Consider the following 25315-nt stretch of genomic DNA (forward strand, 5'->3'; position numbering starts at 1 on the left):
AACCGGAAACTACCAATTCATAACTCGCGAAAAATATTTTAGACGCGTTTTATTATTTGGCACACTAGCCACATCATTATTATGAATATAGAAAACATGCTGGACTCCACTCTTGAATAGTCAATCGTTTATACTGCCGATATACTAGTTTAGTACAGCGGTGTTATAACGTGTTATTATAACGTGACAAACAGATTGCGTTGTAAGTGCTTGTCTTTTCACCGGTGTCTGCAAGGTGTAGCTGTTTGCTAACTAGCTAACGTTACTAGCTAGCTATCTGTTTTTAGAGTAGCAAGACAATCGTCATATTTTAAGAAACATATGAAATTAGCTGTTGGCAGATGTTTTTCAATGTATTAGACCTGTAGGGCAACAGATCGTAGTCTCTCAATGGGTGGAAAGAAGAAGAAATCAGCCACTGTCCCTACAGCCCAACCGGCAGCAGCAGGCAACAATGTTCCTGCTGCTGGAAACGGCGTGGCTGACCCTGCTACTACTGGGAAAAAGCAGAAGCCAACTCCTGCTAAAGCTGCTGTGAAAGAAATCAAGCCAAAAGGTATGTATGTCACTCATAAAGTAATGTCTAGTTAGCTAGCTAGATCTGAGCAGAGTTAGGTCTCAGAAGGCTGTGGCTGTTGTTATGAGTCAGAAACCCCTGGTGGGTAATGATAGCCTGTAATACACGATTCAATATTGGATGGCATATGGCAGGCATAATTAAACCATCTGTGTGAGTCTGACACTTTCATTGACTCGTTTGACAGGTCCAAAGACCTACAGCCTCACAAACACAGCACAAGTGGACACAGGAGGAGTCACTGACAAGTCTATACTCAAAGTAAGTGTGCAGAATAGACTGATGTTTAACTCTGTTATTAGCCTACTACTTTATAAACACGTTCTGAAATGTTTTACTTCTGTTACAGGTTGTCATTCAAACAGACTTGGAGAAGAAGATCATCAAACTGATCAATGATTTCAGGCAAGAGAATGGAGACAAAGGACCGATATCAGGAAGACTCACCAACAAGAAACTGCTGGTAAAGAACATCATGTGTCACAGTAACAAACCAGCCTTGATTCACATGTCTGTCATATGTATTTTGTTAATCTATTCTAATGTCATATGCTTTGTGTTACACTGTCATGATGTAGCCTGTAATTGTGTTATACAGGATCTCTACTTAGCTCTGCAGAAGTTCAAGTTTAAGACGGAGCACATTGAGGAAGCCATGAAAAGCAGTGTGTTGTATGGAGGAGACCTGCACTCTGCCCTCGACTGGCTTTGCCTGAACCTGAAAGATGGTACTTTTACTTTGATTTTCAAATTGTCTGTTTTTTTTTACCCTCTTATCGCAATAAACTTCTTCACTGATCCTCTGACTGACTCGTTTTACTCTAGCTTTCTTTCATTCCCACCACCTCCTCTCCTCCAGAGGAGCTGCCAGCAGGTTTCAGTCAGAGGATGCAGGAAGAGAACCATGAGACCAAGCCAAAGTTCCAGCCTGCACCCCAAGCACCCGAACCTGAGTCTCCCAAAGAGCCGAAGAAAGAGCCGGCAAAGGTGGGGAAAATATAGCCTTGATCCACCCTTTCCTATTGTGTTGCTTAGAGTATGCGGAGCGAATGTGACATTTACAGTCTGGCAACGTAAGATTATGGGAAACATTTTCTACACATTCTGAGTCTGTGAGTCAATGAATGATCAGTCATCTCCATGGTGATCTCCATGTTGACAGGTGCCTGTGAAGGATGAGGGGGCCAGTGTGAAGGAGTGGATCCTTAGATACGCAGAGCAGTCCAGTGAGGAGAGCAGCGAAGAAGAGGAGGAGCAGAGTGGGAAGAAGACACGGAACCCAGAACTGGATGAGAAGTTTGATCCGGTAAGCTGAACTCAGCAATCATGTCACACATTCACCTGTTACACTGACATGTACTGTATAAATGATGACAATCTAAGCTGGTCTTACTTTTCTCATAGCCTGGGTGCAACTCTGTTTCTGCGCTCTTGCCAACACATTATGGAATGTTTAACCTGACAATTCCATAAGTAGTTGGCAAGAGAGCAGAAACAGACTGGCACCCAGGCTACTTTTCTGAAAGTTCTAGGGACTATAACTACTGGGTACTACTTGATGGGTAGTACTGTTTCCCTTCACTCTGGTTATGTCATGTGATGTTGTGTAGAACGACAGGTACCTGGTGCTCACTGCACAGCTGTACGATGCCAAGGAGATGGCTGCTACAGCCAAGGCCAAGAAGGACAAAGGCGGACAGAGGACTGCACAGGACAGAATCAGAGTCATACAGCAAGGTCTGTCTGGGTCCTCCATTGTCAACTGAACACCCACATTATCTATATCAGGGATGAGCAACTTTGATCAAAGTTTAACAAAAAATCGGAACTCATCGTGAGGGGCCCCAGTGGCACGTCGGTCTCCGTACCCACATCCATACCCACACATGCAGTCAGAGCCGGCCCTAAGCAAAATGTTGTGCCCCCCCCCCCCCACAACAACAGAAACATTTTGCCATTTTAAAGAACGTTTGCTCCAATTCTACACATTTAGCCATGGGGCAGAAAGAAGATTTTGTTATTTTATAACTCATTTCATGTAATTCTACTCACACGATGATATGCTGTGTGGTCCTCCCACTGCGACTCAGGAAAGCATGCAGTTTTTTAGACTACAGATTAAATAAGTTATGAACTTCACAGGGGGTTGATAGTGCAAGGTGATGAGCTTGATGCTCCTTTCCAATAAATATTGAGGGTCTTACTCTGTTGACATCAATGCTTGGCCGCCGTTTGACAAATACAAATAAATCGCTCTTATCTATAATAATCTCATAATGCAGGTAGCCTACCCGCACTGTATCTGCCAGCTGTTGGTTAGAGCACATCTGCCAAGACCAGATTAGGCATATTTGCTATATAACAACAGTTCTGTGACAAAACCATCAGTAGAGTTGAAAATGTGATGGAAACCCATTGGAATCTAATGGCAAAAGTACATTTTTATGTGCACTACGTCATCACGCACAGCCTTTTATCCACAAAAGGTCAGTTTAATTTAAACACATCCCTGGTGGGAAAATGCTCATATTGTTATATACAAAAAAATATATATTTGCATGAAAATCTGTTGCAAACTGGATGGAAACGTAGCTACTGACTGACATAGAAAGAGAAACTGCTGACGCACAACCAATTTTCGAAATTGCACTTTGTATTCTACTATTCTAACTCTCAACAGTAAGCAGAGACCTCGACTGAGTTCCTAAAAAATATACAGTATATACAGTACCAGTCCTATGGTACTGTAAATATTTGTTGTTTTGGTATTTGGAAATGTATCCGTGGGTCTACATAATGGGGGYCGCTGCCAGTTGCCCACCCCTGATCTGCATACATTCTTTCAAACTATTTACAATAACATATTCATCAATGTTCCGTATTTGACCACAGAGCATCTTTTTTGATAATATTTCCTAGAAGTAAACTCAGCAAAAAAAGAAACGTCCTCTCACTGTCAACTGCGTTTATTTTCAAAAAACTTAACGTGTAAATATTTGTATGAACATAACAAGATTCAACAACTGAGACATAAACTGAACAAGTTCCACAGACATGTGACTAACAGAAATGGAATAATGCATCCCTGAACAAAGGGGGGGTCAAAATCAAAAGTAACAGTCAGTATCTGATGTGGCCACCAGCTGCATTAAGTAATGCAGTGCATCTCCTCCTCATGGACTGCACCAGATCTTGCTGTGAGATGTTACCTCACTCTTCCACCAAGGCACCTGGCCCTAGCCCTCACCCTCCGATCCAACAGGTCCCAGACGTGCTCAATGGGATTGAGATCCGGGCTCTTCGCTGGCCATGGCAGAACACTGACATTCCTCTCTTGTAGGAACTAACGCACAGAACGAGCAGTATGGCTGAATGGCATTGTCATGCTGGAGGGTCATGTCAGGATGAGCCTGCAGGAAGGGTACCACATGAGGGAGGAGGATGTCTTCCCTGTAACGCACAGCGTTGATATTGCCTACAATGACAACCAGCTCAGTCCGATGATGCTGTGACACACCTCCCCAGACCATGACGGACCCTCCACCTCCAAGCTCCAGAGTACAGTCGTGGCCAAAAGTTTTGAGAATGACACAAATATTAATTTTCACAAAGTCTGCTGCCTCAGTTTGTGTGATGGCAGTTTGCAGATACTCCAGAATGTTATGAAGAGTGATCAGATGAATTGCAAAGTCCCTCCTTACCATGCAAATTAACTGAATCCCCAAAAAACATTTCCACTGCATTTCAGCCCTGCCACAGAAGGACCAACTGACATCATGTCAGTGATTCTCTCGTTAACACAGGTGTGAGTGTTGACGAGGACAAGGCTGGAGATCACTCTGTCATGCTGATTGAGTTCGAATAACAGACTGGAAGCTTCAAAAGGAGGGTGGTGCTTGGAATCATTGTTCTTCCTCTGTCAACCATGGTTACCTGCAAGGAAACACGTGCCGTCATCATTGCTTTGCACAAAAAAAGGGCTTCACAGGCAAGGATATTGCTGCCAGTAAGATTGCACCTAAATCAACCATTTATCGGATCATCAAGAACTTCAAGGAGAGCGGTTCAATTGTTGTGAAGAAGGCTTCAGGGCGCCCAAGAAAGTCCGGCAAGCGCCAGGACTGTCTCCTAAAGTTGATTCAGCTGTGGGATCGGGGCACCACCAGTACAGAGCTTGCTCAGGAATGGCAGCAGGCAGGTGTGAGTGCATCTGCACGCACAGTGAGGCGAAGACTTTTGGAGGATGGCCTGGTGTCAAGAAGGGCAACAAAGAAGCCACTTCTCTCCAGGAAAAACATCAGGCACAGACTGATATTCTGCAAAAGGTACAGGGATTGGACTGCTGAGGACTGGGGTAAAGTCATTTTCTCTGATGAATCCCCTTTCCTATTGTTTGGGGCATCTGGGGAAAAAAAGCTTGTCCAGAGAAGACAAGGTGAGTGCTACCATCAGTCCTGTGTCATGCCAACAGTAAAGCATCCTGAGACCATTCGTGTGTGGGGTTGCTTCTCAGGCAAGGGAGTGGGCTCACTCACAATTTTGCCTAAGAACACAGCCATGAATAAAGAATGGTACCAACACATCCTCTGAGAGCAACTTCTCCCAACCATCCAGGAACAGTTTGGTGACGAACAATGCCTTTTCCAGCATGATGGAGCACCTTGCCATAAGGCAAAGTGATAACTAAGTGGCTCGGGGAACAAAACATATATTATATTATATTTTGGGTCCATGGCCAGGACMCTCGCCAGACCTTAATCCCATTGAGAACTTGTGGTCAATCCTCAAGAGGCGGGTGGACAAACAAAAATCCACAAATTCTGACAAACTCCAAGCATTGATTATGCAAGAATGGGCTGCCATCWGTCAGGATGTGGCCCAGAAGTTAATTGACAGCATGCCAGGGTGGATTGCAGAGGCCTTGAAAAAGAAGGGTCAACAGCACAATATTGACTCTTTGCATCAACTTCATGTAATTGTCAATAAAAAGCCTTTGACACTTATGAAATGCTTATAATTATACTTCAGTATTCCATAGTAATATCTGACAAAAAAGACACTGAGGCAGCAGACTTTGTGAAAATTAATATTTGTGTCATTCTCAAAACTTTTGGCCACGACTGTACAGGCCTCAGTGTAACGCTCATTCCTTCGACGATAAACGCGAATCCGGCTATCACCCCTGGTGAGACAACTGCGACTCGTCAGTGAAGAGCACTTTTTGCCAGTCCTGTCTGGTCCAGCGACGGGTTTGTGCCCATAGACAACGTTGTTGCCGGGGATGTCTGGTGAGGACCTGCCTTACAACAGGCTTACAAGCACTCAGTCCAGCCTCTCTCAGCCTACTGAGCACAGTCTGAGCACTGATGGAGGGATTGTGCATGCCTGGTGTAACTCGGGCAGTTGTTGTTGCCATCCTGTACCTGTCCCGCAGGTGTGATGTTCGGATGTACCGTTCCTGTGCAGGTGTTGTTACACGTGGTCTGCCACTGCGAGGACGATCAGCTGTCCGTCCTGTCTCCCTGTAGCGCTGTCTTAGGTGTCTCACAGTACGGACATCGCAATTTATTGCCCTGGCCACATCTGCAGTCCTCATGCCTCCTTCCTGGGCATCTTTCTTTTGGTGTTTTTCAGAGTCAGTAGAAAGGCCTCTTTAGTGTCCTAAATTTTCATAGCTGTGACCTTAAATGCCTACCGTCTGTAAGCTGTTAGTGTCTTAACAACTGTTCCACAGGTGCATGTTCATTAATTGTTTATGATTCATTGAACAAGCATGGGAAACCGTGTTTAAACCCTTTACAATGAAGATCTGTGAAGTTATTTGGATTTTTACGAATTATCTTTGAAAGACAGGGTCCTGAAAAAGGGACATTTCTTTTTTTGCTGAGTTTATATAGGTTTTATTTTCACACCACATATTAATGGTTATGTTTCTATTCACATTTTAGAGATGAAGCCACTAGAATCTCATCCTATGTTCAACACAGCGATAAAAGTTGTAGACACACCCAAAATCGAGGAGAAGAAACCACCTGCTCCAACTGAGGGGAAGGAAGAACTGGCATTCGGCCTGTTTGAACAAGCTGAAAAGGAAACGCCCCCTCCCGCAGAGAAAAGTAAGTATGGTTTGACCAAATATCTTTGTTTGGTCAATCTGAGGGGAGGACAGCTCATAATAATGGCAGGGACGGAGCAAATGGAATGGCATCAAACACATGGAAACCATGTGTTTGATGTTGGTGATACCATTCCACCTATTCCGCTCCAGCCATTACCAGGAGTCCGTCCTCCCCAATTAAGGCACCACCAGCCTCCTGTGGTGTCAACTGAGTATATGATGCACTGTATCTATACTTATTCAAAACAATAGTGCATGGCAGTGGTATATGAGTGTACAATTGCATACTAAGTTGTGTAGTAAAATCCTACACATTACAGTATAACTGAGTGTGGTACTGAGGTTTCGTATTAAAACATCACATTTTTTTCTGTCTCCTCAGCAGCGAAAAATAATGAGCCTAAAGACATCCGTAACTTTGACTACACGGCTCGCAGCTGGACCGGCAAGTCCCCCAAACAGTTCCTGATTGACTGGGTCAGGAAGAACCTCCCTAAGAGCCCTGCTCCCTCCTTCCAGAAGGTTGCTGCTGGGAGATACTGGAAGTGCAGGTGAGTGATTGGATCCAATCTCAGGATCTCTGGCATGTTGTTAAAGTAGTCCACAGGCTTGTGGTCAATGCCATTTCATTCAGTCAACTCTGCTTTTTCAATGAGTTTTCATTGAGTTGGAATTTCAGTTTATTTTACTGAATTAGCTGCACTAAAATTAAATTGACCTTAACATTGGTAATCAGAGAAGCTGCACATCCGTTTTCTGCAATCTGTTATCCTCCAGGGTTAGTGTTTGGAAGATGGACAGTTTTAGCCTGGCTGACATGGTACATAGCCAGGGAGAGCTGACACACTGGTCTGGACAGGAGTCTGTTTTAAATGCAGAATTCACGCACAACCATATGAACAACCACACACAGCCCCTGAGCGCCACTCCCTAACCCTGATACAGCCACACACAGCCCCTGAGCACCACTCCCTAACCCTGATACAGCCACACACAGCCCCTTGAGCACCACTCCCTAACCTGATACAACCCACACACCGCCCCTGAGCACCACCCCCTAACCCTGATAACAACCACACACAGCCCCTGAGCACCACTCCTAACCCTGATACAGCCACACACAGCCCCTGAGCACCACTCCCTAACCCTGATACAACCACACAAGCCCCTGAGCACCACTCCCTAACCCCCTGATACACCACACACCAGCCCCTGAGCACCACTCCTAACCCTGATACAACCACACACAGCCCCTGAGCACACACCCTAACCCTGAATACAAACACACCACAGCCCCTGAGCACCACTCCCTAACCCTGATACAACCACACACAGCCCTGAGCACCACTCCCTAACCCCTGATACAACCACACACAGCCCCTGAGCACCACTCCCTAACCCTGATACAGCCACACACACCCTGAGCCACTCCCTAACCCTGATACAACCACACACAGCCCCTGAGCACCACTCCCCTAAACCCTGATACAGCCACACACAGCCCCTGAGCCACCATCCCTAACCCTGATACAGCCACACACAGCCCCTGAGCACACTCCCTAACCTGATACACCACACACAGCCCCTGAGCGCACCACTCCTAACCTGGATACACCACACACAGCCCCTGAGCACCACCCGCCCTAAACCCTGACCCAACCATCACACCACAGCCCCTGAAGCACCATCCCTAACCCTGATCACCACACAACAGCCCCTGAGCACCACTCCCTAACCCTGATAACACACACACAGCCCTGAGCACCACTCCCTAACCCTGATACAACCACACACAGCCCCTGAGCACCCACTCCTAACCCTGATACAGCCACACACAGCCCCTGAGCACCAACTCCCTAACCCTGATACAGCCACACACAGCCCTGAGCACCACTCCCTACCCTGATACAACACACACAGCCCCTGAGCACCACTCCCTAACCCTGATACAACCACACACAGCCCTGAGCACCACTCCCTAACCCTGATACAGCACAACCAGCCCCTGAGCCCACTCCCTAACCTGATACACCACACACAGCCCCTGAGACCCACTCCCTAACCCTGATCAAACCACACACAGCCCCTGAGCCCACTCCCTAACCTGATACAGCCACAGCACCAGCCCTGAGCACCAACTCCTAACCTGATACACCACACACAGCCCCTGAGCACCACTCCTAACCCTGAGACAACCCACAGCCCCTGAGCACCACTCCAACCCTGATACAGCCCACACACAGCCCCTGAGCGCACCCATAACCCTGATACATCCACCACACAGCCCCTGGACGCCACTCCCTAACCTGATACAGCCACACACAGCCCCTGAGCCCACTCCCTAACCCTGATACAACCACACACAGCCCTTGAGCACCACTCCCTAACCCTGATACAACCACACACAGCCCTGAGCACCACTCCCTAACCCTGATACAACCACACACAGCCCCTGAGCACACCACTCCCTAACCCTGATACAACCACACACAGCCCCTGAGCACCACTCCCTAACCCTGTACAACCACACACAGCCCCTGAGCACCACTCCTAACCCTGATACAACCACACACAGCCCCTGAGCAACCACTCCCTAACCCTGATACAGCACACACACAGCCCCTGAAGCACCACTCCCTAACCCTGATAACACCACACACAGCCCCTGAGCACCACTCCCTAACCCTGATACAACCACAACACAGCCCCTGAGCACCACTCCTTAACCCTGTAACAGCCACCAGCAGCCCCTGCGCAACCACTCCCTAACCCTGATACAACCACACACAGCCCCTGAGCACCACTCCCTAACCCTGATACAACCACACACAGCCCCTGAGCGCCGCCCACTTCCATGAGGTCTCAACCCCCAGGAAAGAAAAAAGTTTGAAAGAACCAATCCGGGTTAGGGGCAGTGGGGCTCGGGGGCTGTGTGTGGTTGTCTATGTGGGAGTTTGAGTGAGAAAGACACAGAGGAGAACCAACCAGTAGAAAATCACAGCCCCCTTCATTATGGTGCCTGCAACATCAAGGAGCCTTTCCAGGTGGTGAAGTCAGGAAGACTTGGAGTTTGGTGTCAGCCAGACTTAGACAGTGTATGATGTGTTGTGATTAACTTTTGTCTTACAGTAAGACTGGTATTGTTTCTCCCAGGGTTCGTGTTCAGAGACTGGATGATGTTTTGGAGGTTTGTCCCAATATCCTCACTGAGGACGGCATGCAGGCTCAGCACCTGGGTGCTACACTGGCCATCTACAACCTATGTAAAGGACAGGTGAGTTCATACTGTATGTAACCTCAACTAGAGTCAGGTGTGTTTCTGATGCTGTTTTACATTCCAATAACCGTAACCTGTGTCTCTGTCTGTGTCTCTCTCTCTGTCTGTGTGTGTCTCTCTCTTTATTTCTCTGTCTGTCTCTCTCTCGCTCTTTCTCTCTGTCTGTGTCTGTCTGTCTCTCTCTCTCACTGTCTGTCTCTCTTTCTCTATCTGTGTGTGTCTGTCTGTCTCTCACTCTCTGTCTCTCTCTCTCTCGCCATCCCAGTCAGTCCATATGTTGATCCCTCCCACGTACCGTGAGGTGTGGCTGGAGTGGCGGGACAGCGAGCAAGCAGAGGAGGAGGAGCTCCGCACAGCCATCAACAAACCCCGAGACCAGTTCATCGCCCGACTGCTGACCCGGCTGAAGCAGCAGCAACCCCAGAAGAAGTGTCCTTCTCCCCAGCCAGGGCTGCAGGGAGCTGGAAACGAGCTCGAGGATGACTGGGAGAGCCTGGCCAACCTGGAAGAAGAGGAGGACCCAGGGAAAACCATTACCCCGAAGGAGAGAGGTGGTGGGGTTGCAGAGGTGGCGGCTCGGGCCCTTCTTCTGAAGCTCCGTGGCTCGGCCCTGTCCAGGCGGTTACAGGTCTGTAATGTTTTTAATCTATTTTTAATCCGTTTTAATGTCTTATCAATAGTTGTAATATTGTGGAGTGACACTTTACTAAATGTTTATGAACTCTACAGACGGACAGAGAGCAGCTCCCGGTGTTCCAGCACCGTGTGCGGGTTATGGAGGCTCTGCGGCGCAACCGTGTGGTGGTGGTGGCGGGGGAGACGGGCAGCGGGAAGAGTACCCAGATCCCCCAGTTTATCCTAGAGGAGCTTCTGACTGGGGGAGCTGCTGCCCAGCCCTGTAACATAGTGGTCACCCAGCCACGCAGGATCTCTGCCATGAGTCTGGCCAGCAGGGTGTCTCAGGAGCTGGGCTGTGACGACGGGCCTGGATCCAAGGTTAGAGGGAATCGGTGATGGGCTGGTAGAAGTGGTTAGGTGGTTTGAGATTGGATTGAGCTTGACTACAATAAGTTACATGTAGGTTGGGGTGGTGGAAGTGGTTAAAGGGTTACGTTAGGTGGTTTTGTGTGGTTTAGGATATATAGGGTGCCTCAAAAAGGTTAGGTGTTGTGTAAGGGAAGAGTTGAAAGCAGAATGCAACACATTTGATGAAGGTATTTTCTATTATTTGTTTACAATGTTGATGTTTCAGTCATCGCTGTGCGGGTACCAGATCCGGATGGAGAACAAGTCTTCGGACTCGACCCGTCTTCTGTACTGCACCACCGGGGTTCTCCTCAGGAAGCTGCAGCAGGACCACATGCTCAGCTCTCTGACCCACATCATAGTGGACGAGGTATTTAGTTATTGTTATTTATATTATTTTGTGCATTTTACCCCCTTTTTCTCCCCCATTTCGATCTTGTCTCATCGCTGCAACCTCCCAATGGGCTCGGGAGAGGCGAAGGTCGAGTCATGCGTCCCCCAAAACATGACCCGCCTAGCCGCGCTTCTTAACACCCGCCTGCTTAAGCTGGAAGCCAGCCGCACCAATGTGTCGGAGGAAACACCGTTCAACTGACGACCGAGGTCAGCCTGCAGGCCCCCGGCCTGCCACAAGGAGTCGCTAGAGCACGATGAGCCAAGTACAGCACCCCCGGCCTAACCCTAACCTAACCCGGACGACGCTGGGCCAATTGTGTGCCGCCCAATGGGACTCCCGATCACGGCCGGTTATGATACAGCCCGGGATCAAACCTGGATCTGTAGGGACGCCTCTAGTACTGCGATGCAGTGCCTGCTGGAGGTCATTTTGCAGGGCTCTGGCAGTGCTCCTCCTTGCACAAAGGCGGAGGTAGCGGTCCTGCTGCTGGGTTGTTGCCCTCCTACGGCCTCCTCCACGTCTCCTGATGTACTGGCCTGTCTCCTGGTAGCGCCTCCATGCTCTGGACACTACGCTGACAGACACAGCAAAACCTTCTTGCCACAGCTCGCATTGATGTGCCATCCTGGATGAGCTGCACTACTGAGCCACTTGTGTGGGTTGTAGACTCCGTCCCATGCTACCACTAGAGTGAAAGCACCGCCAGCATTCAAAAGTGACCAAAACATCAGCCAGGAAGCATAGGAACTGAGAAGTGGTCTGTGGTCACCACCTGCAGAACCACTCCTTTATTGGGGGTGTCCTTGCTAATTGCCTATAATTTCCACCTGTTGTCTATTCCATTTGCAATGTGAAATTTATTGTCAATCAGTGTTGCTTCCTAAGTGGACAGTTTGATTTCACAGAAGTGTGATTGACTTGGAGTTACATTGTGTTGTTTAAGTGTTCCCTTAATTTTTTTGAGCAGTGCATATATACACACACACACAGGATAGATCATACATTGATTACTTATCATGTCATGAAAAGCCCCTAGTGGGCTAACCAGATATGATGGCTGGTTACACAAAGGTAGGGGGTTGGGTTTGAATGAAAGAGCGGGAAGACTGAGGGACAAAGGGATTGAATCTCTATCGGACCTTGAGAAGCCATGCTACCATAAATACAGAATCTTATGCATTCTAATAACCGCCCATTTGGAAAAGGAAAATGCAAGATAGATGCACTTCGATAGATTGGTCGAAGATGGAAGACTGGTTTACCCAGCAGAGATCCCCATTGTCCTTTGAAGAATCTTTCTGGTCGTAGTGTTGTAGAGCGGGTACGTTAAAGTGCCCTGTCGTTCTTCTGAGATTCTGTCCTTTCCTAGGCCATGTATGTTTACAGCTGCAGCTGATAACCCAACGTTTAGGATGTATCACTTCTTTAGTGAATAATCGTTCAAAGTTCATACCAAGTTGCCATAATCAGCTTGCACTGTATTCTGGCTGGTCTAGTCGAAATTCACCACTCCAGCGTGGTGATCGTCACCTCCACGTTGAAATTGACCCTTTTTAAATGTTAGGACAGCAGTCCTCACGTCATCGGGAACTGAGGTTGACTTACGTCAACGGGCTTTTGTACTGGGGGAGAAAAGGGCATGTTTTATAGTTCTCAACCAATGTCTGTTCACTTGGGCGTGGCCACTGAGTGAGTATAAGTTTACTTATGAAAACAATTCTCTCATTTAGAAGCTAAAATCACATTTAATCTTCTCACAAATAGTTTCATATTTAAACATTTAACATTTAAACACTTATCTCAGCTCGATGGTCACCATAGCAGCACCCACCTGTAGCACGTGCTCCAGCAGGTATATCTCTCTGGTCACCCAAAGCCAATAACTACTTTGGCCGCCTCTCCTTCCAGTTCTCTGCTGCCAATGACTGGAACGAACTACAAAAATCTCTGAAACTGGAAACACTTATCTCCCTCACTAGCTTTAAGCACCAGCTGTCATAGCAGCTCACATATTACTGCACCTGTACATAGCCCATCTATAATTTAGCCCAAACAACTACCTCTTCCCCTACTGTATTTATTTATTTATTTTGCTCCTTTGCACCCCATTATTTCTATTTCTACTTTGCACATTATTCCACTGCAAATCTACCATTCCAGTGTTTTACTTGCTATATTGTATTTACTACGCCACCATGGCCTTTTTTTGCCTTTACCTCCCTTATCTCACTTCATTTGCTCGCATTGTATATAGATGTATTTTTCTACTGTATTATTGACTGKTTTTTTTTTACTACATGTGTAACTCTGTGTTGTTGTATGTGTCGAACTGCTTTGCTTTATCTTGGCCAGGTCGCAAATGTAAATGAGAACTTGTTCTCAACTTGCCTACCTGGTTAAATCAAGGTGAAATAAATTAAATAAATAAATAAAAATAGCTGCCATAACTAGGTTATTTGTCATCAAATATGATTACGTGGTACCTGTCTTGACTGCATAAAATCAGGAGAGTTAGTTAAGATAGCTAACGCTAGCTAGCTAGGCTAATTGAGGCTAGGGAACAACTCCATTCAGAATATTAAGTAGCAGCCTGCCTACCTGTTGGCTCTTGGTCCTTGTAGCCTGTCCTTCTTCTTTTAATTCCGTCATTTTAATTACATCTTCCATTGATTAAATACACAACATGGCAAAAACAAAAGTATGTGGACACCTGCTCGTTGAACACCTGCTCATTCCAAAATCATGGGCATTAATATGGAGTTGGGCCCCACTTTGCTGCTATAACAGCCTCCACTCTCTGGGAAGGTGTGTAGTTTATCTCCTAGCTTTTGCCACACACGGAGCGAGGCTCTATGACTGTAGCCTATTGCCGCTTGATGACTTATGATTGGCCAACAACAAATTACACGTGCCACGCTACATTCTCATGAAAAGCAAGAGCAGCTGCATTAGAATGTCTCTCTACTGCAGCAGTCACACTCTGATCTGTAAGGGCCCTTTCTGACAAGTCAGTAAAAATTACACATACCCGAGACGTGTACAATGCTCTCCCTCGCCTTCCATTTGGAAAATCTGACCATAATTCTATCCTCCTGATTCCTGCTTACAAAATTGTTTTTAAGCAGGAAGCACCAGTGACTCAGATCAATAAAAAAGTGGTCAGATGAAGCAGATGCTAAGCCACGGGACTGTTTTGCTAGCACAGACTGGAATATGTTCCGGGATTCCTCTGATGGCATTGAGGAGTACACCATATCAGTCATTGGCTCCATCAATAAGTGCATTGATGATGTCGTCCCCACATTGACCATACGTACATACATACCCCAACCAGAAGCCATGGATTACAGGCAACATCCACACTGAGCTAAAGGCTAGAGCTGCCGCTCCGACGAACCATCAAACAGGCAAATCGTCAATACAGGACTAAGATCGAATCGTACTACACCGACTCTGACGCTCGTCGGATGTGGCAGGGCTTGCAAACCATTACAGACTACAAAGAGAGGCACAGCCAATAGCTGCCCAGTGACACAGGCCTACCAGACGAGCTAAACTACTTCTATGCTCGCTTCGAGGCAAATAACACTGAAACATGCATGAGAGCACCAGCTGTTGCCGGAAGACTGTGTGATCACGCTCTCCGCAGCCGATGTAAGACCTTTAAACAGGTCAACATTCACAAGGCCGCAGGGCCAGACGGATTACCAAGACATGTACTGCGAGCATACGCTGACCAACTGGCAAGTGTCTTCACTGACATTATCAACCGCTCCCTGTCCGAGTCTGTAATACCGACATGTTTTAAGCAGACCACCATAGTCCTTGTGTCCAAGAACACTAAGGTAACCTGGCTAAATGACTACCGACCCAAAGCACTCACGTCTGTAGCCATGAAGGGCTTTGAAAGGCTGGTCATGGCTCACATCAACACCATTATCCCAGAAACCCTAGACCCATTCCAATTTGCATACCACCCTAACAGATCCACAGATGATGCCATCTCTATTGCACCCCACACTGCCCTTTCTCACCTGGACAAAAGGAACACCTATGTGAGAATGCTATTCATTGACTACAGCTCAGCGTTCAACACCATAGTGCCCTCAACGCTCATCACTAAGCAAAGGACCCTGTGACTAAACATCTCCCTCTGCAACTGGATCCTGGACTTCCTGACAGGCCGTCCCCCGGTGGTAAGGGTAGGTAACAACACATCCGCCACGCTGATCCTCAACACAGGGGCCCCTCAGGGGTGCGTGCTCAGTCTCCTCCTGTACTCCCTGTTCACTCATGACTGCACGGCCAGGCACGACTTCAACACCATCATTAAGTTTTCCGATGACACAACAGTGGTAGGCCTGATCACCGACAGCGACGAGACAGCCTATAGGGAGGAGGTCAGAGACCTGGCTGTGTGGTGCCAGGACAACAACCTCTCCCTCAACGTGATCAAGACAAAGGAGATGATTGTGGACTACAGGAAAAAGAGGACAGAGCTCACCACCATTCTCATCGACGGGGCTGGAGTGGAGCAGGTTGAGAGCTTCAAGTTCCTTGGTGTACACATCACCAACAAACTAACATGGTCCAAGCACACCAAGACAGTTGTGAAGCGGGCACGACAAAACCTATTCCCCCTAAGGAGACTGAAAAGATTTGGGATGGGTCTTCAGATCCTCAAAAGGTTCTACAGCTGCACCATCGAGAGCTTGCTGACTGGTTGCATCATTGCCTGGTATGGCAACTGCTCGGCTTCCGACTGCAAGGCACTACAGAGGGTAGTGCGTACGGCCCAGTACATCACTGGGGCCAAGCTTCCTGCCATCCAGGACCTCTATACCATGCGGTGTCAGAGGAAGGCCCTAAAAGTTGTCAGACTCCAGCCACCCTAGTCATAGACTGTTCTCTCTGCTACCGCACGGCAAGCGGTACCGGAGCGCCAAGTCTAGGTCCAAGAAGCTTCTAAACAGCTCCTACCCCCAAGCCATAAGACTCCTGAACATTTAATCAAATGGCTGACCATCTAATCAAATGGCTACCCAGACTATTTGCATTCCCCCCCCTTTTTTTACACCGCTGCTACTCTGCTGTTATTATCTATGCATAGTCACTTTAATAACTTTACCTACATGTACATATTACCTCAACTAACCGGTGCACCCACACATTGACTCTGTACCGGTACCCCTCTGTGTATAGTCTCGCTATTGTTATTTTACTGCTACTCTTTATTTACTTGTTACTTTTATTTCTTATTCTTACTCTTATTTTTTATAACTGCATTGTTGGTTAGGGGCTCATAAGTAAGCATTTCACTGTTGTATTTGGCACATGTGACTAATAAAATTTGATTTGACCCATGACAATCATATCAGATCTGACGCAGACCTGTGAAATTATTTAGAATTCTGGATCTGGACCCGCTCGGTTCCCGATCGCGTCTGTGGAATTCGGGTCCAGGTGGATCCGTGAAAACTCTAGTCTGGACATCTGACCTCTTACACACTGCCCACTGTGCCCAGGGTTCGGTCAGACTCTCACACTTCAGTCTGTGCATGTTTCAGATCAACTACATTGCAGCCAAACTGGGCAGACTTACTAATCTGCATATTACCTTGCATGCCAAATAACCAAAATAAACTATACTGCGCCTTGCCTTGCTCAAACTGATCCCATCAAACACGCTGTCTGTCTCGTCCATTCTAGGTCCATGAACGCAGCGTCCAGTCTGATTTCCTGCTGACCATCCTGAAGGACGTGGTCCAGAAACGGTCCAACCTGCACCTGGTCATGATGAGCGCCACGGTCGACTGTGATAAGTTCGCTGCCTACTTTAACCGCTGTCCTATAGTCAACATCCCTGGCAGAACCTTCCCTGTCGAGGTTAGATGTTGGGAACGTTTTATTTCCCTATAGTTCACAGATATGAAAATATGAACTGTATTTTCTGTTTAAATTGTATTTTCTGTCACAAGTGAATTATATTCCTGTCCTAGTCTGTCTTAGTGCCAAAAATGATGTTATTTGTATCATACTACTTGTGGTTGTCCTGATATAAAATGTTATTTCAGCGATCGATGTAGTAGAGTATTGTTACAGTGTGTCTCTCGGATGTTCTGTTGTATCGTGCTGTATGGTCTTGTCCTGATGTGTTCTGACCATATCATTAAAATGAATAGAAAGGTGAAATAAAATGTCATAATGGGTGGACTGGTCGGCCATTTTGAGTGTCCCCATAGCAATAAAGCGGGAAGTGTCATTCTATTTCTGTGGTTCTGAAGTGCTTTGTTGCACCTCTATTGTCAGGTGTTCCATCTGGAGGACATAGTGGAGGAGACGGGCTATGTTCTGGAGAAGGACTCTGAATACAGCCAGAAGATCCTGGAGGAGGAGGAGGAGGTCAACATCAACTTCACGCAGAAAGGAGGGAAGAGCATGCAGCACCAGGTGAGAGAGGGTATGACAGAGGGGTGAGATCTTTGGGATTCAGGGGCCTTGTGATAGTACCTACCTGCTGCATTGGGTCTCAGGGTCAGATTGGTTACTGACTTGTCTCTGAAAACACTGTAGAAATGCCTTATTTCCTAAACTATACTGAATCATTGTGCTATCCTATTCTACACTACTGTAAATGCCTCAGATCCATGTTGTGCATTACAGTGAACAGGAACCAATATGTAACTCATGGTGTTTTGTGTGTGTTCTCCAGGAGTTTATAGTGAAAGACTCAGGCTCTGGCTGGGACCTGGGTCCTGACCTGGACCACTTCAGCAGCCGGACCCGCCACGCCTTGCAGTACATGAACCCCAACAAAATCAACATGGAACTGGTCCTGGACTTGCTCGACTACCTGGGTAAATACACAGCTCCTGGACAGAGTTGCGGGTTCATTCAGCCCAGTGTGAGGACGTGGAGAGAGCTGGAGACTGGAGAGTTAGTCCAGTTTATATTTGGTTTATTGTTGTTGATATGGCTGTACTACACATGTTGGGGCAATTTAGATGTTGATTGATTGATTGGTGTTACGCCAACTGTAATATTTGTTCCCCTTCCCCCAGATAAGTCTCCTCAGTTTGCAGTGGTGGATGGAGCTGTTCTGGTGTTCCTCCCAGGTCTGGCCCACATCCAACAGCTTTATGACCTGCTCTCCACAGACAAGAGGTTCCGTGGCAAAGACAGGTGAGTTTATAGTCTTCACTGACAATGTCATCCTGAGAGAATGCCATCTTGCGTGCTAGCAATTTATAAACTATTTTGTTGTAGCAAAGGTTTTAGCTTTCATAAAGAGATTGGTTTATGTCTCCCTGTCCAGGTACAAACTGGTAGCCCTGCACTCCACACTGTCATCTAAGGACCAGGCTGCTGCATTTACAGTGCCCCCTACTGGAGTTAGGAAGGTACTGTTTTTTTTGTTGGTTTAGTGCATTGATGAACTGAGATACATATTGCTATGAATGAACAAAAGTGAAAAAATAATTTTTATTACCCTGTCTACCCTATTTTAGATTGTGCTGTCCACAAACATAGCGGAAACTGGAGTAACAATACCTGATGTTGTGTTCGTTATTGATACCGGAAAGACCAAAGAAAACAAGTACCATGAGAGTAGCCAGATGAGTTCCCTGGTGGAGACGTTTGTCAGCAAGGCCAGCGCCCTCCAGAGGCAAGGCAGGGCAGGACGCGTGCGGGACGGCTTCTGCTTCCGCCTCTACCCCAAATTCAGGTCAGCCCCTCCCTCTCAATCACAGAACAAGTTGCTGTCTACGACACAAATACCTCTACTGCCACACAAGTTACAGCCTGATTGTGAATGTTCTTCTATGTAACAGGTTTCAGGCTTTCATGGATTACTCCATACCAGAGATACTGAGGGTTCCACTGGAGGAGCTGTGTCTTCATATCATGGTACACTGACAACTGTAAACTGGGTGGTTTGTGCCCTGAATGGTGATTTGGCTGACAGCCGTGGTATATCAGACCGTATACCACGGGTATGACAAAACATTTATTTTTACTGCTCTAATTACATTATAATAGCAATAAGGCAGCTGGGGTTTGTGGTAAATGGCCAATATACCACAGCTAAGGCCTGTGCCTAAGAACAGCCCTTAGCTGTGGTATATTTGGCTATTTACCACAACCCCGAGGTGCCTTATTGCTTAATTATTCTTAGATATTCTTCATACTAGAAACAGGAACAATCCACTCACAGGGCTCACTTGAAAAATAGATGGCTATCTCAATGTAACTTCCTGGTTAAATAAAATATAAAAAGACACCCCAACCACAGTAACCACCCCAACCACAGTAACCACCACAGTAACCACCCCAACCACCATAACCACCCCAACCACCGTAACCACCCCAACCACCGTAACCACCCCAACCACCGTAACCACAGTAACCACCCCAACCACCATAACCACTGTAAACCACCCCAACCACCATAACCACCATAACCACTGTAAACCACCATAACCACTGTAAACCACCATAACCACTGTAAACCACCCCAACCACTGTAAACCACCCCAACCACCACTGTTCCGTCTCTGTCCCCTCTACAGAAATGTGAGTATGGCTCTCCAGAGGAGTTCCTGTGTCGAGCCCTAGATGCGCCCCAGCCCCAGTCTGTGAGTAACGCCGTGTGCCTGCTCCGGCGGATCGGAGCGTGTATACCGGAGGGCCACGCCCTCACCCCGCTGGGTCACCATCTCGCCACCTTGCCTGTCAACGTCAAGATCGGCAAGATGCTCATCTTTGGGGCCATCTTGGGCTGCCTGGACCCCATTGTAAGTTACAGTCCATGCGGGGTGTCATTCATTTCTGAATTAGCATTGTATTGTATTAACTGCTTGCAAAATCAGCAATCAACAATGTGAAATGGGACTCAACTAGTTAAAGCTAGAATCCTTAATTGAAACAAGAACAAAGCAGTCACCCCGCCTGTGTCTTGGTAAAAAGCTGAGGGATGGGCCTGGAGAAATTTAACCACTATCAAATTCATAGACAGGGCTATGGATTCAAGGACTGACCATCCATGATCTCAAAATTATAGTTTTAACCATGTTTTCAGGCTATACAGTGTTTGTTTACATTTGACATTGTTTACAAATATTGGAGTAAAACAAGCTTATATTTTGGGTACTGATGGGGTACGACAGTTGAACTAAGCTCATGAGGCATTTAGAAGTTATTTTCTTCAAGAATAAATGGGTATATATCATTTATTTTTAAGTCCAAAAATAGATGTAGCAACTAAGGATTCCAGCTTTAAAGGATAAATCTAATTTCCATGATGACTGAATGTAATTGTATTGCAGGCGACTATAGCAGCAGCGATCTCGGAGAAGTCTCCCTTTGCCACACCCATGAACCAGAAGGATCAGGCTAACCTGGCTAAAGCTGCCCTGGCTGTAGCCAACTCGGATCACCTGACTATCTACAATGCTTACCTGGGGTAGGTGCATCTTTTTTCAAAAGTATGAATGACCAAAATCTGAGATAGCTAATTCAGGGTCATGTTCAGTTGGCCACGTGGCAGCAAATTGTTTTGCAACAGTAAAGAAAACATGTGTTTCTTGGTCAAGTTCACCTAGTACCTCTGTTTCAATAAATGTTCTTCCATATTGTGCCTAATAAATAAAACCCTGGACTCTGTTCTCTCTAAAGCAACTGAGACATAGCCTAACCCTGAAGAAGTTGACTGTTCCTGTGCCGGTTTAATGGCACAGCCACTATCTTGGTTTCTGTTCCCTGATGGTATTGTTCTGCTAACAGGTGGAAGAACATACGCAGTGAGGGATATCGAGCCGAAATGGCCTACTGCAGGAAACACTTCCTGAACCGTACCGCCCTCATCACCATAGAGGTACTCTATTTTCTAACTTGTGTATGGTTCTCTCATCTGATATGCTTTAACAGTGAGCGTCAGGGTTGGGGTCAATTTCGAATTTCAGTTTACTTCTTGAATTGACTGAATTGAATTTTTTTTAAATATATATTATWATTTTTTACCCCTTTTCTCTCCCCAATTTCGTGGTATCCAATTGGTAGTTACAGTCTTGTCTCATTGCTGCAACTCCCGTACGGACTCGGGAGATGCCGTGCGTCCTCCGAAACACAATTCAACCAAGCCACACTGCTTCTTGACACAATGCCCACTTAACCCGGAGGAAACACCGTACACCTGGTGACCGTGTCAGCGTGCACTGTGCCAGGCCCGCCACAGGAGTCGCTAGTGTGCGATGGGACAAGGACATCCCTGCCGCCAAAACCCTCCCCTAACCCGGACGACGCTGGGCCAATTATGAGCCGCCCCATGGGTCTCCCGGTTGCAGCCGACTGCGACAGAGCCTGGACTCTAACCCAGAATCTCTAGTGGCACAGCTAGCACTGCGATGCAGTGTCTTAGACCACTGTGCCACTCGGGAGGCCGTTGAAATTGAATTTACCCCAACCCTGTTGAGCATGTACAACTGCTGTACACAGTGACAGTAGTTATAAGAGATCATACGACATTTAGAGTGGTTGGTAAGGACATTAAACCTGGATCTCTTCTCCATCAGGACATCAAACAGGAGCTGATGCGTATGATGGACCAGGCTGGATTCTCTGGTTCCTCCAGGTCCGGTCGAGGACCACCTTCCTGGGATCGGTCTGACCCCAGGGGTCCCCAGGCTCCCCTCACCCCCCTTGGTAAGCCTCAGATCTGTGTCCTGAACGCGGTGCTGACGGCAGGACTGTATGACAGCGTGGGGCGGATCCTCTACACTCCCTCTGTGGACGTCCTGGACCGGGTGGCGTGCTCTGTGGAGACAGCCCAGGGGAAGGCCCAAGTCCACCCCTCCTCYGTCAACCGCTGCCTGCAGACACGCGGCTGGCTGCTCTTCCAGGAGAAGGTCAGTTGGGCCCATAGAGATATATTGATCGATGATCATTCAATCTACCCGTCTGTAATCTCTATGGTGAAATCGATTACTCACTGGGTGTAGAAGGTGCCCTTAACTGGAGATATAGGATCAAATTCTCCCTACTTGTAATCCTAACCAAGGGTGTGGCTGGGCCGGGGCAACCTCTAACTCCCATGTAGGCCTAAATAGAATAATTTACTGTGTGTAATTTTAGGTAAAATACTATTAAGTTGCTAATTTTTTAATCTAATTTTGACTCTCCCTCAGGTAAAATACTCTAAGATCTACCTGCGGGACACGACACTGATCTCTCCCTTCCCCATGCTACTGTTTGGAGGGGACATCGACGTACAACACCGGGAGAGACTCATCTCTCTGGATGGATGGATACACTTCCAGGTCAGAGTTCATATCTGGGTCAGCTGTATTACATGTCTATTATTATGTCTGTGTCGTGAATGACTAGAGAGGTGTGTCAGTGCTACAGTAGAGACAGTGTGATACACAAAGAGAAAGAAAATCAAACTCTTGTAGCCAGTTTCCCAGACCCAGATTAAAAATAAAATAACTTCTCAATAGAGAATCTCCATTGTAAGTGCTCTATAGTCCAATACTAGTCTTAGGCTACAATCCAAATTCAAAGTAGACAGCCCTCGGCCCTCAGCCCTTGAATGATGTTTTACATCGTTACATCCGAGTGTACTTTAAATGTCCCTTGCCCAAGCGAGGAAGAGTGTTGATCGGGGAGGCAACGTCGTGGGAGGAAATCTTGAAATTGAGTTTAAAAACAAACAACCTAAAGCTATTAATGTACCTAGTAAGCTAACATAGCTAGCTAGCAGTCCTGTCAGGTAGCTAGCTACAGTTGCCCATAGCTGGCTAGCTAGTATTATAGTTTATTTATTCCAATACATTTCTGAATTCCCCAAAAATATGTTTATGAAGCTAACTACGTTTTTATAGGGTCCTCACTACGAGACTAAGCCAATTTTCCAATGTTAAAATCAATGTCATCTATATATATTTTTTAGTAAGCTCGCGTCATAATTTTGTCTGACATGCCGAAAATTCAGCCATGTTGATTCAATTTGACACGTGACTACAGTTTGCATTGAATTGTGGGTCATATCAACCCCACAAGTGATCAAAGTTCTTCACTCGCTCCCTCAAGCTAAATCAAGGGCCGAGGGGGCAACGTTAGTGAATTGGACCTCTACTTAAGATGGCAATCAAACTGCATCCGGTTTTGACAAGGATTCCCCCAAGGGAAAGTGGCTATTGCGAGGGCTAAAATTACTGTGTTTGGACTGCAGCCTTAATCTAGGTCCAGGAAACCCTTGTAGTTGAGCATACTGTCGCAAGCAAGGCTCTGTCTGATCTCTGTTCCTCCATGTCCTCCTCTCTCTCTCCCAGGCCCCAGTGAGGATCGGAGTGATCTTTAAACACCTGAGGAAGCTCATAGACTCACTACTGGAGAAAAAGCTGGAGAACCCAAGGATGAATCTAGAAGGTAATATTCTACCCTTTTTCTGTCTTTTCCCCCTCCCTTTTCTCTTGAATCCCTCTCATTTTCTGTTTCCTTCTTCCTCATCCTTCCAGTCTCTTCCTAAGCCCCCTGCATTTTTTGTGTTCATGACATTGTGCTGTGTGTTGTTTAACTGTGTAGTGGTAAATGGTGTTGTTTACTCTTTTACTCTCTCCCGTAGATGAGAAGACCATCCAGTTGATAATAGAACTGATCAAGATGGAGAATGTCTTCTGACCACTGTGACCTCTGACCTCTCATTGGAGACCTTGGTCATACATGGTTGTCCAAGGACAGATGGACAGCCTAAAGATCAAAGGGTGGTGGTTGTACTGTATAATGACATTTAAATCATGAAATTAAAGAGCATATTTCTTCTCTTATCAATGATGACTGTTGCCAAACAAAATAAAGCTATATGTGGTTTTGATGGCTAATTTATGTTTGATATCTGTTTTTGGGAAATAAACATTTAAAATTAATTCATAGCTCCCTCCCTCAGAATGTAACAAACATCCTTTGGTGATTAGCATGTCTTTGTTTTCTAAAATAAACAAAACTCTAATGGCCTTGTGTGTGCGCCTAGTAAACATCCTTGAAATATTCCTCCAATTATGCCACACTGGTGCTGCCCAAACAGTTATTTTAGATYATAAACTGGGTGGTTCGAGCCCTGAATGCTGATTGGCTGACAGCCATGGTATATCAGACCATATACCATGGGTATGAAAAAACATTTATTTGTACTGCTCTAATTACGTTGGTAACCAGTGTATAATAGCAATAAGGTACCTCAGTGGTTTGTGGTACATGGCCAATATACCATGGATAAGTGCTGTATCCAGCCACTTTGCGTTGCGTCGTGCCAAAGAACAGCCGTTAACCGTGGTATATTGGCCATATACCACACCCCCTCGGGCCTTATTGCATAATTCTTGAAAGTTTAAGATGTTGGGGGAGGGGGGTGATAAGCTGAACATATGGAATTGTTTTAAGATGATCATACTATGGATCATTTAGCTATTTGATTTAGGTATAAAAATATATATATAAAAATGTTTGTGGAAAAAATATTGATTTTGGCCTTTACTAGAACACCATCATGTTGCTCAGACTCTTTCTATAGTTGGGTCCCATTGGTTTGTAGCCCGAACGGTTCGGATGCTACCAAACAAGTTGGCACATCGACGGTACTGACTTCAATTGTGTCTCCTGACACTTGCGGGGGTCATAGGGCAAAGCAGAGAACATCGTGTTCATGAGAGTCATCTTTCCATAGAGGTGTCATAATCGTTTTTAGGTCAAACTGTTCAGACGCTACAGACGTTTATGTGAGAAGACTGATTTTCAGTGGTACTAACGTATCTTGATGAAGCATGGATTGTAGACTATTCCATGCCTCTGGTGCACAAGATGAGAAGGCAGTCTTGCCTAATACTGTAAATGTCCTGGGGACTTTAAGTAGAAACCACCTAGCAG

General features: G+C 46.4%; 1 protein-coding gene across 1 annotated transcript; it reads left to right on the plus strand.

Annotated features, from left to right (window-relative positions):
* dhx29 (DEAH (Asp-Glu-Ala-His) box polypeptide 29) lies at positions 1-24405 on the plus strand. The gene is made up of 27 exons (XM_024011923.1): positions 1-556; positions 765-838; positions 927-1040; positions 1176-1305; positions 1437-1564; positions 1740-1883; positions 2188-2314; positions 6526-6693; positions 7078-7246; positions 9849-9969; positions 10238-10600; positions 10702-10968; positions 11225-11368; positions 17105-17281; positions 17705-17845; positions 18108-18252; positions 18457-18577; positions 18711-18795; positions 18904-19121; positions 19228-19303; positions 19966-20190; positions 20722-20858; positions 21179-21269; positions 21967-22299; positions 22579-22710; positions 23725-23821; positions 24018-24405. The coding sequence occupies exons 1-27, from the start codon at positions 391-393 to the stop codon at positions 24071-24073; spliced, it is 4149 nt and encodes a 1382-aa protein (XP_023867691.1). The 5' UTR covers positions 1-390; the 3' UTR covers positions 24074-24405.
* Positions 24406-25315: the final 910 nt, after the last annotated feature.

Source organism: Salvelinus sp. IW2-2015, linkage group LG20 (assembly GCF_002910315.2).
Source record: "Salvelinus sp. IW2-2015 linkage group LG20, ASM291031v2, whole genome shotgun sequence".
Classification (NCBI taxonomy): Eukaryota; Metazoa; Chordata; class Actinopteri; order Salmoniformes; family Salmonidae; genus Salvelinus; species Salvelinus sp. IW2-2015.